The following is a 26,792-nucleotide window of genomic DNA, read 5'->3' as shown; positions in this document are numbered from 1 at the left end:
GTTCAAGTTTGTGTATAGGGTTCGGTTCTATACTTGTTAAGGTTGTTTTTCTAGTCACAAAAGTAAATCAAAATATAAAATAGTAACTTTCTTAGTCATGAGGTATTTGTCTGATAGTTAATGATTTTCTAACAAATTGGTGAATTATTTGGTAACATTTGGCATAATGAGATTGATATCAAGCCTATTTATTTAAACTTTGTATATATATTTCAATGTTATTATTAGACCTAACTATTTTATCTTAGGTGAGATTAATATTTATTGCACATGATTAATTAATTTTAAACATAGAATATTTATATGTGAGGTGTGTTGGTTTCCCCTGCATAAGTTGGTAAACTCAACTTAACTTACACCCACCTATGGTTTTATCCATCATCATTAGGGTTATGGATAATTTTTTATTACATGTCTTTCATTTTATATTTGTTTAGGGTTTGGGTCCACCCTTATTTGTATGTATTGCTTTATCTCTCTAAGGATTTGCATTTTATAGTATGATATATATTTTATCTCTACTTTATCATATCCTTGTTTGATCCTCGAGGTTTCATTAATGATTTTATGTTTAAAATTTAAGTTCTTATTAACTTTTTTTTGTTTAAATCAACCCTTACATCTCTTTCATATTGTTCCTTCCTTCTTTTAATATTTAGGACCTTAATTATTTGACATTTATTTGATCCCTAGATCCATTAACCCACCCTTTGATTATGTCTTGATATGAAACCATATATCAAAGATTCTCAAATACCATCATCTTTTATCCTCTATCCATGCATGCCTCACTCATTTTGATGTGTTCTAACAATTTAATCCATGCATGTCTAATGCTTTTTTTTATGTGTTCTTATACCTTTTGCCATATAATCCATTCATCCTTAACACTTTCATGTTCATATATCCCATAGACAAGGAAGTTTTTTTTATGGATATTTTGTTTCATCATGTTTATGAGCTTTCCTCCTTCCTAGAATTAGTTATTGTTCAACATTCTATCTTAGATATACTCACTTCATCTAGTTATGCACTTCATTTTGATCATATTTTTATGATGACTTGTGATAGTGAGATTGGGTAAAAGCAAGATAATGAGTCCAATTTTAGTAGTTGTGTCGGGCTTAGGAAAAATCTTGATAAGAATTGGTACACATTTTATTAAAAAAAAGTGCCCATTTAGGAGGATGAACCTAAACCTAAACTCATACCCATTTCAAACGAGTACCCATTATGATTCATCTTATTCCTAAATAGGTAACCTTTACAAATATAACTCATTTTAGAATGCGTACATATTTTAGAAAGCTATTAATTTTTTCCTTGCCCATGAGTTTATTTTTGCTTTAGTTCACATAGTTAACAAAATTGGTGAGGGCACTTCAAAATGGGAACTTGCATCAAAAATATTTCATCAAACCCCTTTTTTCATGTCCTCCCTTCACGACAAGCAATTTGTTTTGTTACATTTCCAAGTAGGTGGCCTTCCTTGTCATAATTGTTTGTCTTCTTTTTTTTTCTTTTTTTTTTAATTCTAGGCTTTAGGGTTATTTTATAAACCAAAAAAAAAAACATATATCTTTTCCAATGTTTTTCAATTGCTCATGTTTCCCTCCCTCTCTTGGAGAGACTGCAAGGATTTCATGTGATCCATGATCCTATTAACTCTCAACTTTTTAGCATATCAAAGCTAATGAAGAAATTCCAAGTAATTTTTTTATGCCATAAAATCTACTTACCTAGATGAGTAAATCTATTGAAAGAACCCCTCAAATGACAATGACATTGTCTGACAATGCTTGACGACCAAGGAAAGAATCTACCTATTATTTGCATCACTAAATGAAATAAGGTGAAGCCTAAACCTAAGGATTTTTACCTTATTCTCCTATTTAATATAAGATGGTTCACAATAGTGGGTCTGACTTCGAAGAAAGCAACATAATAATTCTTCAATTTGTTTCTAACATTCTTGGTCTTAGTTATGACATAGTTGTCAAGGTATCACCCAATTGGATGTTAATTTCATTCCCATTATCTGTATCATTAGAGTCTGCCATGTCACTCAACATTATTTCTTGAGTGAAACAATTTTATGGGATATTTATGGCATCAATCTTCCATCATTATTTTCAATCTGCTTACCCAAGTATTCTATTACAAGAATGACTAGCTATGTGTGCTTATAAATTAGTGACGTGTTATGATCTAGGCCCACTATAACACATGGGATGAATTAAATAATGAGGTAAGTTTTCCATATCACGTAGATCACTTTCCCCAAAGATGAATGAAGAATTCTCATAACCCTTATTTTACATTATTGTTCTATATGTTTTGTATTTAAATTAATTAGAAAAATAAATGATTTATTTTCTTTTGGTTGATAATGTTATTATTTTATTTAAAAATATAATTTTAATCAAATATTTTTATTCTTTGGCCTATTATTGGGTCTTCCTAGGTGGATCTAGGAAATCTTGTTGATGTGAGAGACCTTCGGGAATGCCCTAAATAGGGGTGGGTAAAGTTGAATTTCGATGGTGCATCGAAAGGGAATTCAAGTCCCTCGAGAGCTACTATGTTGTAAGGGATTAGGAAAGAAACCTAATCATATTGGGTGCAAAATATTTATATGAAAGGACCAATAATGAGGTAGAAGTGCAAGAAGCTCTAAATGTGCCCTACATGGCAAAGAAACTATCAGTGTCTTGTATTCATTTGGAAGGGGACTCACTCGTTGTTTTCAATGCAATCATCAGAGGAGAAACGTTAGCATGGCACCTGAATAAATATATTAAAAAATTAAAGCCCTCTTAGCCACCTTTGAGGATTTTAAAATTTCACATGTGAAGGGGGGGAATGTGATAGTGGACACCCTTTCAAATTATGCCCTTTCATTATTATAAGATTAATTGGGGGATTTGTTTGAAGATTTTCGATACATGGCTATTGGGGATTTAGTGGTCCCATACGTCGTCAAAGGATAGCGCATTAACTGATGTGATAGAGGTGATGCATAGAGATTGTGAGCGACAGTAATTAAAACCATAAAAGGGTTGCATTTTTTTGTTCATTTCGTGTTTGAAGTGAGGTAAAAATAGTTGTAGAACAAGGAAGCGATGGAGGCAAATTTTTCTTTCATAACATTGAAGAAACAACTATGTTTCTTGGGTTGAATATCTAAAAAGTTCCTGAAGGGGATATTTATAATCGATGAGCCATTGTTTTGGCAAATCATCGACCTTCTTTTAGGAGAAAAATTTATGCGGTCTGAACATAGATATCGCTGCAATATTGACATTGATTTCGCCTTCATGGCATGGTCATTGGAATTGGGGTCTAGAGAAGAGATATTATGGGTGACAAAGGAATGTGTTCTTCCAAAGTGGTGCTATGAAATTGTGCCAATATTGGTTGTGGTGGAGCTGGGGGTTGGTATGCAAGCCCAGTCTGAAGATTGGCATAGAGTGGGAAAAGAGGAACCACCCTTGCATCCCTTTTTGGTTTGGAGCACTTCAAGCAACTAGTAGAAGCATCAGGCGGAGGCACTGATAGGGTGGGACTCTTTGAAGGACTTTCTTCATGCTTGGGAGAAGGAGAAGGTGAATCAGTTAACAACAACTGAGAAGAAGACTAATAGGAAAAGCGAAATTCAAGCTAGAGGACTATTAATACAACGACCCTAAGGGGAAGCCAAGGAAGTCATGAACAAGAAACGGGCATCTACTCAAGGTTTTTGTGTGCTTTTTGTGTTTTAAATGTAATTTTTGTTATATTGGGGTGGTGGGCTTAGGAGGTTTATGGGCAAGGCCCATTTTGGTTAAAATTGTAAAGGCGGGACGTTGGTTTCAAGTGGTTTCTAGGTATGTAGCCTTTTTTCTTTGACTAGTGCTTTTTTTTGGTGGTTTATGTAATAACCCAGTCTACTCAACCCCCAAAAAATTGACTATATGTATATATTTTTTATTTACTCTTAATTATGTTTGATTCAATCGCATACTCAGGTACATCTATCCAAACAAGATAAGCATCCATCCAACCGGGATGGGCATCTAACCATACGGGTTAGGCATCTATCCATACGAGACTAGGCATCTAACCATACATGTTAGGCATCTGACCATACGGGTTAGGCATCTATCCATACAGGACAGGAGGTTTCATCTATCCAATTCAAGATAGGCATCTACCCAAACGAGGTAGGCATCTATTCATAAGAATAGGATATGCTCTAGCCAGAGACTTTAGGCTCATCGGGACCATCTAGGTCCTGAGCCACTCTCTAAAGACTACACTCCCCTACTAGGAGTGCACCGAGGTTGCCGTCCTTAGGAGTATAAAAATAATTACATAAACAAGCTTGAGTTCCACCTCAGAATTCGGCCTAAAGCCTCAAGAAGTCAAGTGAATCCATACGAGATTCCTTCTGAGTATGCATTGAATTAATTTTAACCTTTCAATTATTATTTGCACCATTTGATTAAAAAACCAAGGAGCTTAAAGAACCAACTACTCACCCATAACCAAATCCTAATTTCCATCCCTGAACGCCTGAGTACAAGGGACAACTCTGTCCCTAGACTACCTACATACCCGTTTCAACACGAGATCAAGGTGTATAGTATGTAGTTCTAGTTTCTAAACTATGGTTTAATGTAAACTATATGGTGGGTATCCAACCTTTTCTAGGGTCAATGTCCCAAACAGTTTCTCAGCGGTTGCTACCCACTATGGTAGCTCTATAGCAAAAAGACTCAAGATGGGCTTTTTCTTGTGGCCTAAAACAACTAAGTCCTATTTCATATTAAATACGTCACCCTTAATCCGTTATCATCCGTTGAAATCATCAAGACAAAATAAATTTTCAAGATCTTCACACACATCCAAACCCTAATGGGGTTATCTAAATTTTAAATGATCGGATGTAAATTCATTTAAAAATTAATCTTTTTAGATTATCGATCCAAGGGGGATTACTCGCCCCTTGGATTTTAACTTCCATATGACCCTCATTACTCCCCGATGATTTATAGGGATGATGCCACATACGTCGTTGTTGCAACTTTATTAGGCGTTAAGTGCATTAATTCAACACGACGACATTACCCAAAGGCACCATAGATATTGAACGTTGCTAGTTTTTGGTTTCAACTCCATTTATTTAGTTATCTAGCTAGGAATGAACCATAAGTTCATGAAAGCTTGAATACACATTACATTTATCAATTACGAAACTATTACATGAAAAAAAACAAATTATTGCTTGAAATTGAAACTAAAATATAATTAAAAGGAACATTTGACAAGAACAAAAAAATAAACAAATCAACTACTTTGGGGTAACGTTCTCATGAAAAAAAACTATGATAAAAGAAAAAATAAAAATTCTATTCTTGAACTAAATACACAAAAGTTCAAATTTCTTGAAAGCTAGGATTCTCGTAGGAAATAACTTACAAAATGACTTGAATTACTAACTATTACACATTAAATAAGAACTCAATACATCAAAGATACAGAATTGCTTACAAGAAGGCTAACAACCAATTTAGTGCTTACTTACTCGAAGGGGGAATGATCTTGATAACCACATTACTCATGTTTGAAAAAAAAAGGGTTAGGAGAGAGACAGATTTCATGCTAATTAACCAATATGAATATGTCTCTCAAATAATCCCAATCAATCCACTTTTAATTAACCAATATGAATATGGTTCCTAAATAATTCCAATAAACCAATATACAAAAAGTTCCTAAATAACTCCAATTAACCAATATACCAAAATTTCCTAAATAATTCCAATTAATCAATATTCAAAAAAGTTCCTAAATAATTCCAATTAACCAATAAACAAAAAGCTCCTAAATAATTCTAATTAACCAACATACAAAAAGTTCCTAAATAATTCCAATTTACCAACAAAAGTTCCTAAATAATTGTAATCTTTTTTTTTTCTAGTTGTTCTTGAACCAATGTCAAATCTTTGGCAAATTATAAAGAGATAACTAACTAACCCTTCCACTTGAAGCAATTTAACCCTTGCAATTTTTTTACAAATAATAACTTTATCGATCTCAAATTATTACATGGGGGGCTAAGGTTTTCTCCTAGATCTTCCTCAATTAAAATTGTTGTTTAATCTTCTAAGTGATCATGGAATAGGTTTCTCAAAATCCACATTAAGGCAAGAATCCAACAATAACAATTTTTAACTCAATCCATCTTCGAAGCTAAGTTTCATTAGACATTTACAACAAAAGATGAATACCTGATTTGAGGTTCACGAGCTAAGTCAAGTCTCATGGTAAAATGATTTCAGATTTGATAACTCTCTTTGGTTTCATATAAAGTTTATGCACTTCCCAGTTAATTTCAATGCTCTAGATTATAACATGTAGATTATATGAAGCTTTACTATGAGATTCACCCCTACATTTAAATGTAACTTCTCCCTTTACTATTCTTATGCTTCCTTAAAGTCAGAAGATAAATTTGACTATTATTAGGTTTGGCTATACTAAATCCCTTGTTTATTCTGCATCGTGGAATCCAATAAAGAACAATCCAATATCCAACCTACTACTACTACTAAGAGATTTATATTAAAAATGAGAAGGACTATTATTTCTAGCTTCTAGCAACTTGCATGATAATCATAAATATGTACCTGGTATGATGACAATAATGTGTAACTTGCATGGAAGCAATAATTAACTTACACGATGTAACTTGCATGATAACAATAATAATGTAACTCATAGGAAGATTAAAAATATTCATTGTCTTAAATGAGGATTAGTTAAATTAAATTTGAATCATTTGCTTGAAATAAACAATTGACTAAGGTGGTTGTGATTTCTTAGAGAGGGGGTCCCTTTATACAATCTTAATCAATATAGCTTAATAATTTAAAATAGGATAAAAATGCCAACCAAATAACCCAATTAAATCTAAAACTATTTAGACAAGTCTAAACTATACATATAGTTACAAGTCCATCTATGGATTTAATTCCCTTGATTTAGCAAGATTGAAGAGCCCCAATCCTTCGACAAAAATAACTCTCCAAATTTATCCCCTTTAATGGTAAAAAAATAATTACAAATTTTTATATTAATAAAATTTTATTCATGAACTAGCCAACTCAATTTGCAATTAGATTTTATTTATAAATCACCCCATACAAATCAAGTTTTTGTATTACAAAACAAAATTTTATATTAATAATTCTTATTTTCACTAATAAATATGAAGTAGGATTAATGCATTTTTTTTTAAGGATAAGAGCTATCATTGGGGATAGCACCCTTGTATTGCTAAAAAGGCTCTTACAAAAACTTCTTTAGCAGAAAAACTACCCCTATCATATCTTACACTGCTCTCTGCAGCGACTACCACTACTCCTACCATTTCCTTTCACTGCTAACTACAGCGCATACATAAACAGAGATATATATTGTTACTACTGCCCCCCATTGAAGGTTTGCATGATGACCCCCGCATACTCTCCAATGCTGAGCACATTTGTTGTGGCTTCAGCCAAGAACCACCAGGTTTCAGTGTTAGTTACTCTGCGGAAGGGAGCCATATTCTCGTTCTGTACTGCACACCAAAACACCTCCCACGCGTTTTCCCCAAATGTTCTCATCATTTCCTTCAGCTCCTCCCTCTCAATGTGTCCGTGTTCTGCCCGACTTGTCTCACTGATGTCTGATTCTAGACTCCCATCTTCCTCACTCCCCTCTTCTTCTTCTTCGGAGTCTAATGGCAGAAAGTAGCTTGGCTGAAAATATGTCTTGAGTAAGCTAAACCATTCTCCCTCCGGCAGACTTAAGATGGAGTCCGCAATATGGTTGCCATTGACTGGTTTGACAAAGCCATCCAGAGCCTCCACCGCTTTTTGATGTCAACCAAGGGCATAAGGACAGCTTCATAGATCATGCTATCACACCAGTGGCGATTGAAGTTTAATGTGATCCCCACAAGCCCTTTGATTACGTCGTAGACATACTCCTCTATGACAAACAAACTACGAATCTGTGCGTCCAACGTTTCTTCATAGTCCATACAACCGATACTCCCAAAATAGGTCATGGCTCATTCACAGTCTCGACCTACCGATACTACCCGCAATTCATACAACCGATACTACCCGCTTTGAGAGTTCCCTGCACCTTACATACTATGTATCCCACATGTATAGAGGCCAATAAATAGAGTTTACTATGCTCTAGAAGTTTCGACCTGCCAAATTTGGCCTCGGCAAAAAAATCTGCAGGAATCTATCCTTCTGTCATTTCAGCTCTTCCTCTGCAGGTCGGACCATCGTCACTGCAACTTTCAAGTATTTGAGCTGCCTAAGAACTCCACCACTTGTCCTGCATCTGCTTCCCTATTTTCAAGGACCATCATCCCACTCCCTCGCTTTTCCTTATCCATAGGTCCTTCCTACACAGGTCCGTAACTTTTGGACTGAGGGCCATGGGATTGACTGTCACTTCTGCAACCTGTGAATTGACCCCTAGATTTGCCAATAGGTCGGCTACTTTGTTTCCCTCCCTATGTATATGTGTTATTTCATATGGTTTTATTGCTTGAAGTAAGGAACGAATGCATGACAACCACTTTGATAATTCCCAATTAAGCAACTTGTCATTGGTCACCCCGTTTATGATTATCTGAGAGTCTCCTTCAACCTAAACATTGGTCAGACCTTTCTCCTTGCAGAGTAACAACCCGGCCTCTAGAGCTCTTATTTCTGCCTCACTGTATGTGGAGTGGCCAATATAGCCATACGTGCCAGACACCATAATCCCCTCCTTGTTTCAAATGACTGCTCCAAATCCAGCCTACCCTGGATTGTCTCTACAAGCCCCATCAAAATTGAGCTTTACCCAATTGTTATGAGGCTTCTCCCATCTGACCTCTTTCCTGTTGATTCTATTTTTGGGATAATGGAATAGAGCATTTTTGAAGGACCAATTCCTTTCCATTTCCATATCCCAATCATTGAATTTGAATTTACTGACATTTCGTGACCTACCACAGATGACTTCTTCTATGCTCACTTCAATGTCATTTATGACTAGTTCCACTGTTTTTTTCCGATTCTTTGAATATCCTCTTGTTTCTTTCTTTCGAGATAGCCCAAACAATCATTGTTGGGCTGGTCAACCATAAGACTCCTCATTTAGACTGAGTGGATTGTGGCCATGCGACAAGGAAGTCTTTTAGAGTCATACTTCTAGTTGTATGGAAGCTCACCATTCCTAGGAACCAATCCCAATAGCTACGAGCGAATCTGCAATTAAAGAGCAGATGGTCCCCTATTTCTTCCCCACTGTTGCAAAGTATACACCAACTTGGCCCTTGTATGCCTATAGTTTTCAGTCTATCTCCAGTGAGTATTCTTCCATTCAATATGATCCATAAGAATGCCCCTGCATTGGGCAACACCCATTTGTTCCAGCATAGCTTGTTGGGCCAATTCGGATTCTAAGCTCTGTGCCTTTGGACTTCTTAGCCCAGCTTCACACTGTACTCCCCTGATTTTGCTGCACACTAGAATACTTTGTCTTCTTCCTCTAATACCAATATGGATCTGTTGTTAAGGAATTCTTCCAATTTCTTACACATCTGTGTATTGCCAATGGTTATCTTTCTCCAAGTCCTCATGCCATGGGACTCAATATTCCCAAAATAGCTAGCTACCTGTGGGCCTATCACAGTTTCGATGATGTTGACCCAATTTTGATCTTCAAAACAGTCTACTAGCAGCAGCTCCCCTTCCCATGAGTCCCGCCAGAATTTGGCTTTACCTCCATTCCCAATTCTCCACGAAATGTGATTCATTATTATGCTCCTAGTATTCCATAGGAAATTCTAGGTGGGAGATCCCTTCTCTGTGTCTGCTATTGTGAAGATCCGATCAGGATCAACGGAGTCTAGGTACTTCTTTTGAAATATCCTGCACCACAATTTGTTGGGGTTTTTGTACATTATCCAAGACAATTTCGCTCCTAATGCCAGGCTTTGCAGACTCATTTTCCTCAGCCCTGCTCCCCCGTCCTCTTTCCACATACACATTGTGTCCCAATTTATCAGTGGTATCCTCTTATGCTCCTTGGCCCCGTCCCACACAAACTTTTTTAGTAATCCATCTAATTTTGCTCCCACCGAATTGGGCACTTGATAACATTGCGTACTGTAGATTGGAACAACTGAGAGTACAGACTTTATCATTAGTATCTGTCCGACCTGAGTGAGCCATTTGTTCTTCCATTGTTCTGATTTGATCTTACAAGAATTAAGTACATCCTCCCAAATCTGGGTTTGTCTACCTCCCATGTTAATTTTGATCCCAAGATATTTGATGGGGGGAACAACGGTTTCAAATCCAAGCAAATGTGAGATGCAATTATGTAGTAATCTTTCAGTATTGAAAAAGAAAATCTGTGATTTACTTACATTAATTACCTATCCTGACAGCTTCGTGTACTCATCTAGTGCATCTTTAATGCCTTTGGCTTCTTTGATTGTTGCTTCACCAAACAGTATAGTGTCATCAGCAAATTGTGAGTGTGTTATAGGTTTGATTGATCTATGAGCACATATACCATTCCACTGCCTGTCTGACTGCTTGGATTTAATTAGATTACTGAGAACTTTTTCCATGAGTACAAAGAGGGTCGGGGATAATGGGTCCCCTTGCCTTAATCCGTTAGTGGCTTTGAAGAAGCCGCAGATCGCCCCATTTACAAGCAAGGAGAAACTGACCGTGGAAATGCCGAATCTGACACAATTGATCCACTCCTTTGGAAAACCGTAGTAGCTGAGGACCTTCACCAAAAATTGCCATACCACCTTATCATATGCCTTTGCCACGTCCAACTTAATAATCATGCCTTTTGTCTTCTCTTTATGAATGGTATGCATGACCTCTGACACTAAAATAATGCTTTCCGCTAATTCTCTTCCTGCTGTGAACCCATTCTGATTTTCTAAGATGAGATGGGGTAAGATCTTCTTCAATCTATTGGCCATTGCTTTCGAGATGATTTTGTAAATGGTGTTGCATAACAATATAGGTCTTAGATCATGTATTGAGGTACATTCTTGTTTTTTAGGAATTAGAGTAATGACCGTGTTATTTATTTCTCTTACAAATTTCCCTTTCTGTCTAAATTCGTCTACAACTCCCCATATGTCGTGACCCAAAAAATCCCAACACTTCTAGTAAAATTCTGTTGTCATACCGTCCGGACCTGGAGCCTTGTGGGGATGAAGCTCAAAGGTGGCCCTTTTAATTTCCTCTAAGGACTATGGTTTGTAGAGCATTTTAGCTTCCTCCATAGTTACCAACTTTTGTACAAGCTCAGATAGCCTGTCATCTACCGCGTCTTCTGCCTGACAGTCATTTCCCAGTAATTTAACAAAGTATTCAATTGTCGCTTGCTCTAATTCCGCCTCTATGCTTCTCAATATCCCTTCATCATCCAAGATTGCAATGATTTTATTCTTATTCCCTCTGCCTTTTGAGGTTGCATGAAAGAACTTTGTATTACGATTCCCCTCTGCGATCCATAGTGCCCTCGGTTTATCTCGCCAGTGGATCTCTTCTCTATTTAATATTTTTGCATACTGCTCCTTAAGGAGCTTTTCTTTCAGATAATCATCCCTGTCCATCCCTATGAACATGACTCGTTTGTTAATTTCTTCTAGTTCTTCTTCTATTCGGAGTTTCTCAGAGAATATATTCTTGAATGAGGACTTGTTCCAGTGCTTCATATTGTTTTTGATATATTGAATTCTCTTTGTAAAACAAAAGCTGGGGGAGCCCAAAAAGGTGTCGCTTTCCAACCACCATGTTTTAAGTAGTTCAATGAATTTAGGGTCCCTCCACCACATACTCTGAAACTTGAAATAGTTTATGTTCTTAGGAGCCTCATGATTAACAGACAAAGTGATCGGGAGGTGGTCCTATCCAGCTTGGGGGATGATACTAGTTTCAATTGAGTAGCTATCATTAAACCACAATTCCCCCACAAAAAAATGATCCAATCTTTCAGAGATTTTTGAAAAGTTAAGTCTTCTATTAGTCCAGGTGAACTTACCATTCTTCGGAATAACATCCACCACTTGACACTTTGAAGTGAATTCCCTGACATCTTCCATTACTCTTGTGCTCTTTCGTAATCCTCCTTCCTTGTCATCAATGTCCAAAATTGCATTGAAGTCCCCAGCCAGGACTGCCTTTTCCTTCTCTAATGATATCAGTTGCTCGTGTATTTCTGTCCAAATTCTCAACTTATCCTCTGTTTTGGTCGGCCCATATACATTAAACAGGGGGAAACTAAAAACTCCTGGTTTGTACACAATGTTGCATGCCATCCAAAATTCGTTGGACTCTAAAGGATGCACTTCGAACACTTTTGAATTCCATAAGATTCCCAGGCCTCCAGCAGATCCTTGGGCATCCTAAAACAATCCTTCCCATTTGTTGCAATATCTGATGAATTCCGCCACCTTTTGCCCATTCAACTTGGTTTCCTGTAGTAAAACCAGTTCAGATTCTAGCTTGGCCAAAGACCTTTTGACCAAGCGTCTTTTGTCAGGGGTTGTTAAGCCCCTGACATTCCATGATGTGATTCTCATTTCTGTCCAAGGGAGGGGCTACCTCCCTTGGGGTTCTTCATGTATTCCAGGACGCTCACAATACCTTTTTCTGATGCTTTCACTTCTCTAATTTGCTTATTGCTTTTCCTGCCTTTAAATCCTTTCGCTCTACCCAAAAGATTATTTCCTGATTGGCTAATGCATCTAGGATCAAGGTTATCCAAAATGTCATCTTCTTCCTCTCCGTTTGAATTACTCATTTCCGCATCGCTTGTGCATTCCTCAATATTGTTACTGCCTGAGTTCCTGTTGTAGGCGACTTTTCCTGGTTTGGAATATTCATCCCTTCACCCTTATCGATTTCTTTCTGATACAGTTCAAAAGACTTATTTGTGTGAGGTGAAGGTATGTTTGGCACATTTGTTCTTTGCTTTTGCTCATTCATTTTCCTTAACAATATTGCTTTTTCTTTGTCTTCTATCCTTTGTTTCGTATTAAATGCCCTGCGCACAAACATTTTGCACCTTTTTGCTTGATGAGTCATGCTTCCACATCTTTGGCAGATAGAAAGCTCCCTTTCAATTTCGATGCCTTGTTTCCAGACTTCATTGGCTTTCCTAAGATTAATGTGGAGAGGGATTTGTTCAACCACTGGTATTTTCATCCTGGCGTATATGTACGAATTGCTCTCAATAATTTCTTCACCAATCTCGAGAAGGGTGCGAAGCGTTCGCCCTATTTTCTCTAGGCACTGATCCCCCCAATACTCGATTGGGAGATTAAATAGTCTGATCCAAACCGGGGTTTCATAAACTGCGAGTCTGGTAGGATTAAAGTTGGGCGTCCAAGGTTGTATGTAAAGTGGTAGGTTATCAAAAAACCAATTTTTTGTATCTAAAATCTGATCCCTTTTTTCTTTCTCAGCAAAGATGGCCACGAAAAAACCCTTCGGCATAAATTTCATCACCACTTGATCACCCTAGTTCTCTTTTATCCATGAGTTAATGTTGTGCCTAGGTTTCTTCGGGCCAATGAATCTGGCTATGACTGCGAGATCCTCCCACATACAATTGTCTTCGATAAATTCCTCAGTTAAATCTATTTCTACCAATCTTGGTGGGCTGCTTCCTTCTATAGGGCTCTGTCTTGGAATGATGACTTTTCCCTCTGTGATTCTATCATTCCTTTTGAATGTCTATCCACCCTATAATCATTCCTCATCTTCCCCCACTGCTATGCCTTGCTCGTTGTTTTGTGGATGTTTCGAGAGATTGCCTTCCACCGAACGACCATCGAAGGCTTCCTTCTGCACTTCACCTTCTGGCCTCTGCCTTTCGCACTCTACCTGTCACTCCATAATTGGGGTAAGTAGGATTAATGCATTTATTAGTCTTTAAAACAATAATAATTAAATAAATAAAATTGAATTTATATATATAATGCAGTCTTTAATTATTTCTTCTTTTGAATAAAGAAAAAGTGGGGGAGTGGGGGCCCACAGGCCCTACCACCCGAACACAATAAAAATGCTCAAACACCATTGATTACCATTTTGATTTAAAACAAGGATTGAAGAGATGTTTATAAATTTATTATTATTACATATATATTTTCTATATATGATTATTTGTATATTTTTATCCGAGTTTTATTAAATTTTACAGAGAGACTAAATAGACTTAGAATGAAAATAAATAAATAACACAGATAAACAAATATATATTCACAGAGACATAAAACTTGTTTGTTGGTGTATTCTGGAAGATAAAATAACAAAAATAAACAAATATATATTCACGGAGACATAAAACTTGTTTGCTAGTGTATTCTGGAAGATAAAATTATTGGCAGGGAGAGATTATTTGTTTTCTAGAGATGGTTTTCTTTTCTTTTTTTTTTTTCTGTCTTTCTTTTTCTTTTTTTTTCCATAGGGAATAAATTTACAATACATTTGAGGTAGATATGAATCTGTAGCAAGTTTTCTCAAAGATTATTAAAATTTCTCAATGCATTCTTGGATTAAGTTTCCAAAATAAATTGCTTCACAGAGAAGAATTCCAAAGAAAAATTAACCTATATTTTCATGCATGTTTTGGGGAGAGAATAGTATCAAAGGAAATCAACCACAGAGAAAAGAAAGGGTTTCAGAGAGAAGTAATTTGGAATAAATAAATATTTTGTGTAGTGTTTTGAATTAAATAAGAAAAATACATAAACAATTTCCCAGAGGTAGATTTCAAGAGAGATGAAAATGAACATTCTCAGATTTCACAGAGAGATGAACTTGGATTTCCACATATTTCAAGAGAGATGAATGGTTCTACATCATATTGAAAATAACAACAACAAGGTTTAAATTAACAGAGAGAAGGGATTTCTCCACAACACACACACACACACATAAAAAAAGTTGTTCAATATATTTTTTTTTTGTTCTATGCACATTCTGAGGAAAAGGAGAAGAAAATTACTCATAGAGAAAATCAAATACAAAGATTTATCGCAAATCTTTTTCCTAATTTTTTTTTTAAAAATTGAGAAAAGCAAAAAGTAAAAAGAAATCTGACTTTCTTTCTTTTCTCTAAAACGGATTAAATAAATAAAAAGGAATCTGCATATGCATATTTGGAAGGAATTTCTATCAATGCAAAAAAAAAAAGTTTTTTCCTTTTGATTAATCTTTCTAAATAATTAAGAGATGGTTTTTTTTTAAGCAAAATTTTCATACAATAAAATTAAAAAAAATTAAAAAAAAAATCTAAGAGAGATAAAATATATTTCCTTTTGAAAATGCAAATTTCACACATGCAAGTAAGGGAATGCAAAGAAGGGAACCTGGATTGATGAAGTTTTTTTATGTTGAATCCTCTCTAGCCTTCTTAGATCCTTCCTTGTAGCTTGGTGAGAATTCTTCAAGAGCAAACTTAATAATTCTACAAATGAAATGTGACTACAAACAAAATCATATTACTATTAACAAGAACTTCAAAAATTATTTCACACCAAACCCATGAACTCCCTTTTCAAAAGTTTGACATACAATATATAGAAAGAGTGCACCATATTTCACTTTCAAAAGAATTAATTGAAATGGAGATTCTTTTCTAAAATTGTTTTTCATGCAACATTGATTGTTGACATAGTGGGAGTTACATGCAAGAACATAAATTTGAAAAAAACTCTTCTAGAAACTTCCTAAATTCTCCAACGACATGTGCTAGAATAAATAATTTATAAATAAAGCTTATGACCTCATATGTGTCTTCACTTATTAATTCTTTTTTTATATTTAAAATTCCAACCATATTCAATTTATCTTGGCTATCTAACATTACTCATAGAATCAATAGTATAAAAAATAACAGTAGTTGTAATAATAATAATAATAATAATAATAATAATAAGTTAGGAAAAGAGGGTTATGACAGTTTAGATGTTGGCGATATTCTGTATGGTTGATGGCAAACTTCTGTAGGGTGGCATTGGTGTAGTTAGTTTCAAAATTTTACTTATGGATGATAAACTTGTATTATGTAAAGTTGGTATCTTTAATATTAATAAAATGGACCTATTTACCAATAAATAAATAAATCTTATTCTTCTTCCAGACAAAAAATTTCTCTATTATGTTGATCCTTTTCCCCAAAGATGATTGAAGAACTATCATAACCCATATTTTATGTTATTGTTTTATATTTTCATATTTAAATTAATTAGAAATATAAATGATTTTTTTTTTAATTGATATTGTTATTATTTTATTTTAAAATATAATTATAAATAAAGATTCTTATTATTCTTTGAGATGGAAATATATATACACATACACACATACATACATACATACACACATACACACATACATGTATATGTATGTATGTAATAAGTACACACACACATGTATACACACACACACACACACACACACACACGTGTGTGTGTGTGTGCATGTACATACATACAGACATATATGTATGTATGTATGCATATGTATATACATACACACATATATATGTATACGTATATGTATATGTGTATGTATGTATGTATGTATGTATGTATATGTTGTTGGTATTTTGGTATGGTTTTGTCATTGATGTCAACACCTGCTAAATTCGCCTACTTTGGAGATCCAGCGACATTCACCGGCAAATAGTAAACTGTGCAAACAGTTACCGGTATATGGTCAACCATCAGGATATAATGTTCACCGGTACCTGAAATGACATGGAAGACACTTGGTAATGTCGAAGACATCATGTGGACACTTTACTTTAAAGTAATAATCATTGGTATATTCTTATTTGCATATTTGCTTTTACCGGCAAATAGGTCCAGATTATCTAGGGTTACATCGACAGGTTTATCTTTTCCAGATCAACATGGCACGCTATGGAGATGATTTATTATTGTTGTAAATGCATTAAGCCAACATGTTCAATCGGTTATTGCATCGGATATTGTATTATTTGTGAAATATTTTTATTGTAATATCTTGTAGAGCCGACCTACTAAAATTGGTCTTAGGGTATGGTATAAATGTAAGATCTTATTTGTAAGATCAAATGTGGAATGCAAAAAAGATTTAAGGAAGGATATATGCGAGATCAAGAAGGGATATACACGAAGACATCATTTGAAGGTGAAGTTAGGTTTTTGTAGAAGCATATCAGCATTACACCGGTACTGAATCCAACATATGAAGATGCTATTTTGTGCAGTACATTCTCATTGGATTTAACCATCCAACTATAGTCAGTGTGACTCCCATTTGTGATTGAGCAGTAGGCTCTAGGTTGTTGGCCTTTCTGCATGTGCGGACCCCTCTTTGTACACTTACTATCTGCAGTAGTATCTCCTGATTATCGGTAAGGTTTCCCACTGTGGTTTTTCCCTTTATAGGGTTTCCACGTACAAATATTGGTGTCATGTGTTGTGGATGACTTTGTGCTTATGTTTCATGCATTAATTCTTACTGGTACAACAATTTTCTATTAACACTGTTTACCGACATACTTAACTGTCTTACCGGTATTAAGCATTAAGTTGGTTAGTAAGATTTTGGTTTGAATTTATTTAACAACTGATTCACCCCCCCGACCCCCCCCCACCCTCTCAGTTGTCTCCGGGACCTACATATGTATGTCTATATCTATATATGTGTGTGTGTGTACACACACACACACACACACATATACATATACATATACATTTGTATATATATGTATATACATATGTATATGTATGTATATATGTATATGCATGTACATCTACATGTACATACACACATACATATATGTATGTATGTATGCATGTGTATATGCATACACACATATATATGTATATGTATATGTATATGTATGTATGTATATCTATATCTGTGTGTGTGTGTGTGTGTGTGTGTGTGTGTGTGTGTGTGTGTGTGTGTGTGTGTGTGTGCATGTGTATGTATGTGTATATATATGTGTGTGTGTGTGCATACATACATATGTATGCATGTATGTATGTATGTATGTATGTATATATATGTATATGTATATACATGTACATGTAAATGTAAATGCATATGTATATGTATATGTATATATATGTATATGTATATGTATATGTATATATATGTACATGTATATGTATACGTATACCTATACATATACATATACATATGTATATGTATATGTATATGTATGTATGTATGTATGTATGCATTAATTAATTACTTTTTCAAGGAGTAGGATAAGTTATAAAATAAGCAAAAATAGTAAGCCAAGATTACCAAATTCTCTCCTTCCTTCTATTATGTTTTGATTTATTTATTTTGAATATGATAAATCAAGGTAAGAAAAGATAACATGTATATAATATCAAATATCACGCATAACTAGGGAACTAACTGTTTAACAAGTTTGTTCTTCAATAACTCATTATTAAAGATGCACCTATTCTTTATTTCTCCTCATCCTTCACAATCAATCAATGCATTCCAACAGAGGGAAGGGGCTAATGAAGGACTCCAAAAAAGTATGACTTTATAATTGCAATTTTTATTAACATAATTGCATGAATCATTTATAAGATGGAGATTAAAATCTTTTATGCGCTTGAAAATTCATTTCAACCAATTGAACTTTCTCAAATTGTTTCTTCTTAAGAACTAGAAATACCCGTGCTAAAATGACAGATGCTAAGAATAATAAAAGACCTTGAACATGTAAAGGATCTTGAAGTACTATTTCTGCATTTTCTTGACCAAATCCACCTACATTAGGGTTATTCACTAATAACTAATCCGCCTAGATGAATTCGCCTTCTGAAACAAGAAGTTTTGGTCCTAAAGGTACAAATTCAACCACTTGTCGATCATCTAATGGATTATCAATAGTTATTTGATATCCAGCCTTTTCTTTACATGCAATTTTACTTACTTTACTTGTCACTGAAGCGTTATAGACCATATTGTTTCTTTTGCTCCCATCAAGATAAATTTGTCCTCATCCTCTATTACCGCTCACATATATGGGATATTTCAAGAAGTGGGTTGCTTTATTAGTGCCGAGATTTGGTGTAAGGATGGGAAATACAATTTCACTGTATTTTTTACCAAGCACAAGACCTATTATTAGAATTTTTTTTGATTCGGACGATAGTTTTGAAAATAAAGATCACCTATTTTTTTCTTAATTTCGAGATAAATACAATCCAGAGGAGCTAATTGAAACCTTCATGTAAAATAAGAACAACTCCTACATTTGAAGTTCCTTTCTTACCATTAGCAAGAACTTGTTTTATTTTCTTATCATAGGGTATTTTAGCAACTACTTCAAAAATAATATTAGGAAGCATGGACTATGGAACTTCAATCTCCACAGGTTTTATAGCCAAATGACAATTGGCACATACAATACACCCAGTTGTTTCTCAAGGATTCTCAAAACCTTGATGTGCAAAAATGGGATATGCATTTGCAATAGATGTGCAAGTCATTATATCTATCATTATTAAGATTGAAATTGATTGAGTTGTCCACTTTTTCACCCAGTCATCATAAGTTTTTATGTTTTGCATAGTTTATTTTTTTGTTACAATTCTTTTATTTAAAATAAATCATAGTTACCTTCCTGCAATTCTACTACTATATCAAACCTAAAGCTAAAAAATTAGAAGTATCACCCTAAAAAAAAGTTAAAAAGAGGGGAGGTAAAATGGGGGAGAAACCATTTATTATCCATTCATCGAGTGATAAATTACTACAAGTGAAGGAGATATATGATTTAAATGACAAAAGATCCAATATTTGAAAATTGTGGCTAAGATGACTGGAAAAGTTGAAACAAGACCAGATATTATTTGTTCGTTATGGGCAAATCCATAATTTTTGAAGATTCAATTGATCATCAGTTCCTAACCATGCGGCAAATGAAACCCAATACATTATACATCTGAAATAATAGAAAAAAGCTTTCATTGTATTGCTTAGGTTGCAGAAGATTTCTTGGATCCAAGAATTTAGAATGTCAAGTTTCTTCTTAGCTAGAATGAGACAAACACTTAGAAGAACCAAACCTATTAGATTTTCTAATATATGTGAGATGATGTGGATACAATCTTGATTATATGTGTTGACCAATTGGATCATCTTTTTTTGCTTCTCGTAGACATGAATATCTTATGAATGTGTTTCTTAATATTCTTCCACCATTATTTCTAATAGGAACAGTTCTTCTATTTTTCAAAATTTCTTATATCATTTTCTTCTTGTAAATAATCAAAACAAAAAATTGATTTATCAATATTCCACCAATTTGTAACCCAAGTTTCTAAATCGTTTTATAATAAAATTGAAATTGCCCAAGGCAATACTATTTAACTTGTAAGATATTGTAGAGAAGCGAATGCTTTATATTTGGCAACTTCCAATTCGTGAATCACTAACGAGCTCGATTGACTCGTTAGCTCTGTCCAAAATATGAACAAAGTACGAATTATAGAATGAGGTATGAGATCCATATAATGATCTTTTACATAATTCTTCGACCTCAAGAGAAAATATCTTTCAGATGAAAGATAGTTTGTTCTAATTGAGAAGTAGAGTGAAAAGGGAAGGATCAATCCTTGAAAATCGCTTGGATCCAGATTCATTTTCTATTTATCATTTTCTTATTTAATTCTTGACCCAAAGAGTTTCTTCAATTTGAGTGGGAAATAAATGAAATTTAACTCCAATTTTTTACTCTTTGGTACATAGAGGAGATGATAATATTTCAGCTGCATAAGTAAATAAAGGTATAAAAATTAATAGTCATTTACTTCGATGTATTCTATTAAGATATTATATTTGTGTTTCTAGTAGATAAAAAATGATAGGGAGTGTTTGCGAACTACCAAAGAATATCGATATGGTTCCATAAGTAACATTTCATGTTGGTGGAAATATACTGACTACATGGTCTTTCCCCTAGACAAATGTTATGTCAAGACTTTTTTCTGGTATCTACTGATACGAGATCTATCAATTTTTATATTAAAAAAGAAGACTTTCCCCCCTCATTTCAAAATCCTTCAATGGATACACACAAAAAACTGGCTAATTCGACAACTTTATGTTCCATTTCATGCATTGTCAAATTTTCTTTAGTACGAGTTAAGGGGATGTCCCGCTAGCCATTTATTTCCATATAAAGAAGACAACGAGGAAAAATACCTTCTTGAACTTCCATTTTGATCACCTGAATATCCTTCATACAAAATTGGAGGAAAATACGATGAGTTCTTTTGAGAAATCCCCAACAAAAAAGGCACACGACTCATTTTTCATCAAACTTATTATAGCCACTAACCACATTGCGCAAATAGTGCACCACAAATAAGAGCTAATGAACATACCTGCAATCCCATAAAAACGCATCACAATTCCTTGTGGCACAAAAAGTATTTGTTGAGATGACAATAAGGGTATTATATTCATGTTACCAATTTTACTCTTTAGGTTAAAATGGCTTACATGAAATAATTGGTATTTGAATCAAGTCTTGAGGAAGTGTCCAAATTTGTTCAAAGAAGGAAAATTCACTTGAAAAAAAACCTTGAATATGTTGACATGAGCAAGAGATAAATAATATTATTTATTTATTATTAGAAACCTTTTAAAAGATCGTGTATTCTATATGAAAGGAAGAAATTCATGTTTTCCCACGTTGCAAAAGGGTCAAAGTCAAGCTTTTGCATTCAAACCAATGGGGTTAAAAAATGTTTAAAAATCATAAGGTACTACATGGCTTTTAGGTTTTCTGGGAGTCATGTTGTGTTCTTCTCTTGCTTTGGGTTTTTTTTATTGTAAATATGGAGTTTACATTTCAAAATTGCATGCAAACTCACCCATGCTTGTGTTTCACCATCCAATGATCCAAGTAAGGGAAACCACAAGATAATGAAGAGTTTCTTACATAGAAGAAGAGATTCAAAGATGTTCTTCAATAGTTCCAGAATAAGCAAGAGTTTATGCATGTTCTTTGGATGAGAAGATGGACAACAAAGGGCACATGGGTAACTCCTCTTAGAACCAGATCAATTTCATGCAGAGGTGTGTGCATCAAGAAGGCAGTCTCAAGGGCTTAAAGCAGAGGTTGAGGTAGGGTTTGAGACTTAAGAAAAACCCTACTTTGTGTTGAATAAAGTATTTTGTTCTCTTTTCATTTTGATGCTCTTATAGTCACGCAAGAAAGGGTCAAGAAATTATTGTTCTTAAGGCACAATGTAACCATAGATTGTAGAGATAAGATAAAAAAGTATCAAACTAGAACAAAGTTATGGAAGGATCATCATAGTGCTCAAAGTTCATATCAAAAAATAGCACCAAGACCATATAAGAGTAGTAGTCTTGTTTATAATAGCCCTTAAAGATGGTGTAAGGAAAGTATAGGTTTGTAAGGAAGCTTGATGTCAATACATAAACTTTCATAAAGCTTTAGAACAATATGAGAAACAAAGATGCATAATATCAAGCTTTGAAAAATGCAATCCACATGATGGACATCAATAAAGAACAAAACATATACAAGCCAAATCCAAATACAATGCATGCAACATAGTCTAGGGCTTTAAAGTATCCCTTGGATAGAGATAATAATCACTGTCAAAAAGGCATGAAAACATGAGAAAATAATGTTGACAAAGAAAGAGAATTTGCAGCACCAATGACAACCCTGCGTCATCATAAACCTTAGATCATGCTTAGAACAGTCATGAAGACATCCATTAGAGTAGTATCAATGATTATGATAAGGAAAAAGTCTATGATAGTGCAGAATGATAGTCAAAGTGCCAAGGTATAGTGAGCATGAATTGGTCCAGTGACCTTCCATCCCAATACAAATCCTAGACGAATGATGGATTGTAGTTTAAAGAAAAAGGGTACTAGAGAAACATCTTCACCAAAGATTGTGAAAGGCAAAACAACCATAAGAGATGCACAACACCCTCAGTCATGAGAACAGTGTGAGATGATCATACAAGATCCAAAGACAGTAAATAGGTCAATATGATATCATCAAAGAGATCTAAAGATTGAAGATAGTCCTAGACTGAATAGTTAGGTGAGTGCTTAATAGTGCCCTTAAGAGCAAGAAGATATGAGCCAAGATACAGAGAAGGTATATGGTGCAACAGAGATGAAGATGAAGGAAACAAATACACAAAGAGTTTTGGTATTCAAATATCATTGTGTAAAGGATATGTAGTCATCATAACAAAGATCTAGGCATTAATGATTGACCAAGGTATTGAGAAAGATAACAACATTAAAGATAGAGAAATGATGGTACAACTGTCATTGAAAATCAGTGAAAAGAAAGTCATCACAATCAAAGCCACAATCCAAAAGAGAAGATCAAAAGTTAGGCAATCTATCCCATAAAGACAACCCAAATGCCTAAGAGTTGTGACAGGTCAATAAGTAAAGGAAGTTTTTGCAATCAAAGAGAATGAGTATAGCTCGAAGAGAATAACAAAGATAGATCAACACAATGATCATACATAGACCTAAAAAAGGAAAGCATATCGTTGTCACAACCATCAAGATCATAGCACAATCATAAAGCATGCATAAGTGGTAACAATTGCAAAGGGGATAATAGAGCATGAACATCAATTATGAGAATAGTGAGAATGAGTATCAAAACACAAGTCAAGACAATAATAGCAGCCTCCATGGCCTAATGACAATAAGAAGGATTAGGAATGAATACCTCAATGAAATAATGTAGCCAAGAAGGACAACCTTAGCAATGCAAACACAGTAAACATAGTGATATGGTGATCTGATAATAGTGAAAGGATCAAATCAATCTACATAGATACAAAATTATAGTTATAAGAATGTTGTCATGATGAGCTTTAGGATTGGTGATTTTGTCTCAACCTTATAACAAGCAAACCTCGAGCAAAAGAAGACAGTGGATATTATTTGAGCCAGGAAATAAATGAAGACCTCAAATATTGTGAAAAGGAGGTTTTATTCTTATCATCTCTAAATTATTTTATTAGTAATGTCTTCTAAGCATTGTCTATAACATTGATAATGACACGAGAATAGGGGCAACATAGTATACACAACAAATTATTGTAGCAAACAATGGAAAGGATAAAATACAATCCTCACAAGGCAGAGATCACAACCCAAAAAGGCCATTACAATGATAAAGCAGTGCAAAATATACAGGCCCAAGGTTCTCGGTTAAATACAACACCAAACGATGAAGAGAATCCCAAAAATAAAGGCATACTCCCATGTTGTAGTTAAAGAAACATGTCTAATACAGTCTTGATGAAATTTTGGATAGTGATGATCAAAAGCAGTAGAATATAATCTAAATCTTGATAGCAGTGAGCATTTAATAGAACAATCAAAAGTAGTAAGGACCCATATAGCAAAGACATCCATTCTCAATCATAAAGATGCTATAAAAGACCCTTGAGTTAGTCTAAAGACTCAGAGCAGAGCTTGAAGAACAGTAATCATTTAAATCCAAAAATTAAGATACCATGAATATGTAGAAGTTTATAGTTTATACCAATGAAGTCAGAATATGAGGTGCATAAGGTTTACAAATCTAAAGATAATATCCATGATTTGAGGATCCTATTGTCTATTATAGTATTGAAAGCATAACATGACACTTAATTGTCAATGGAAACTTTGTTTTGAGACAAGCCTGTAACAAAGACTTGAGTTCAGACATAAGTCTATGCATTATACAATCATTTAGGAGTTTGAGCAATCAAATCAAGAATCAATTTGAAAGAAGAGATAAACTTCTAAGTCACACTCAATTTGAACCTACCTAAAAAGAGGAGTTATAGAGGCAATTACATGAGTTTTGCATCATTTAAGGATCCCACAAGGCTTTTATATCAGTCAGGACAAGTTTTTCAGCAATTAGCAGTCAATTTGAGTCTATTTTGAGTGCCTTTATGCATGCTTTTGTTAGACTTGTGTAAATAATGTTGTCATTGATGTCAAACCAGTCATTCAGTTCTGTATCGGACAGTGTATACAGGCCTAGATATCAGTCTGGACATTATGGACGTTATGGATGTTATGCAAAGCGTTGCGGTTATATATGTCAGGTTCAATTGTTGTGGTTTTTGGTTAGGAGTTGTTATGCAACATGGGCAGTTTTGGATGATGACCTTTTGAGGTCCCATTGGGTTCTCATTGACCCTGGTATCCCGGTATCAGTTATGTGTCTCAGTGTTAGTGGTTTGTAGATTCAATGTCTATCAGAAGTATCTCTTCAAGTTTTGTGATTGTGGTTTTATTGGTGCGTGTGAAGTCTACATTTTACAGATATTGAACGAGATTTTATGGCGATAGGTCTGTTCTCTTGGGTCCAGATGACCCTTGCCCTTTTTTTGATAATCATGGTATATGCCTTGGTAATCAGAAGTATGTAAAGTAATTATGTAGAACTATTATGGAGTCTGACATGTGCTTGTCCAAATATTTGTTAATGAGTGATGGATAATATAAAGAAATGAATTAATCAAGTGGGAGTGAGTGTGATGTGCGGAAGATAGTTGACAACAAAAGAAGCAGTGTATGTGAGAGTTACAGATAGCAAAAGTGTTGGTGTAAATAATTATTCATCATGGATATTATTACATTATACTTAAGTTTACTTAGGTACATGCATTTAATGGTAGTTTGGGTATGAGACACTTGGGTGTTTGTGCCACATTGGGATAGTGTGTGTAGGATAATTTCCACCTTTTATGGTGTTGATCTTATCTTGTTGTTACATTCTGAAAGGAAATACAAGAGCAAGGAAAGGAAAATAAAATCCAAGAAAGTTTATGATGAAGTAATTGTTACCAAGAGAAAAGCAAAAACCTTGGAGTATCACCCAAATGTGAAGAAGGAGGCACAAGAACTTTTGAAAGGGGAAAAGCAAAGAAAAACCCCTTGTGATATTATGAATGAGGCAATGCCTAAAATGAGAGAGAGAGAGAGAGAGAGAGAGAGAGAGAGAGAGAGAGAGAGAGAGAGAGCGAGAGAGCGAGAGAGCAAGAAGCTCTTTACAATATTGTCATTAAGAAGAAATGAGAGAGGAGACATCTCTTAAATAGAGATGAGGAGAGGAATTACAAAGTAACTCCCAAATCTATGAATGCCACCATTCATAAAATGTGTGTGCCATGTGTCCACATCCTCTTATGGAGGAAATCTAATATTCCTTAATAAAGGAAAATAAAAGAAATGACTTGTCCTCACACATGTACTAGAGGACAAATTACATGTAGGAATTCCAAAGGAATATCCTAAACTAAATACAAATAAACCTAAGCTAAGTAAAGATTAAATATTCTAACACCCCCCCTTAAGCTTTACTTGGGGAGCTTACATCAAACCCTTCAATGGGTTGTAATCCAAGATTTTTACAATGAAATTGGAATTTTTCTTTACAAAGTGGCTTGGTCAAAATATCTGCAACTTGGTCTTCCCCCTTGCAATAGAGGAGTGAAACTTGCTTGTCTTCAATTTGTTCTCTAATAAAGTGGTTTTGGAGAGCAATGTGTTTTGTCCTTGCATGGAAAACTAGATTTTTAGCCAAGGCAATGGCACTTTGGTTGTCACAATACAATGGAGTTGGTTCGTGTTGAGGTAGACCCAAATCTTCAA

At 34.6% G+C, this 26,792-nt stretch overlaps 1 protein-coding gene and 1 pseudogene across 1 annotated transcript; both read right to left on the bottom strand.

The window, feature by feature from the left end:
* Positions 1 to 11,323: 11,323 nt before the first annotated feature.
* LOC131858517 (uncharacterized) lies at positions 11,324 to 12,879 on the bottom strand. Its single transcript, XM_059211771.1, has 4 exons — positions 12,681 to 12,879; positions 12,425 to 12,553; positions 12,118 to 12,318; positions 11,324 to 11,691 (listed from the first exon to the last, which is right to left on the bottom strand). The coding sequence occupies exons 1-4, from the start codon at positions 12,877 to 12,879 to the stop codon at positions 11,324 to 11,326; spliced, it is 897 nt and encodes a 298-aa protein (XP_059067754.1).
* Positions 12,880 to 18,699: 5,820 nt separating this feature from the next.
* Positions 18,700 to 19,681, bottom strand: LOC131062853 (cytochrome f-like; annotated as a pseudogene).
* Between the last annotated feature and the right edge of the window lie 7,111 nt (positions 19,682 to 26,792).

Source organism: Cryptomeria japonica, chromosome 9, assembly GCF_030272615.1.
Source record: "Cryptomeria japonica chromosome 9, Sugi_1.0, whole genome shotgun sequence".
NCBI classification, from domain to species: domain Eukaryota; kingdom Viridiplantae; phylum Streptophyta; class Pinopsida; order Cupressales; family Cupressaceae; genus Cryptomeria; species Cryptomeria japonica.
This window is presented reverse-complemented; position numbering and strand designations above follow the sequence as displayed.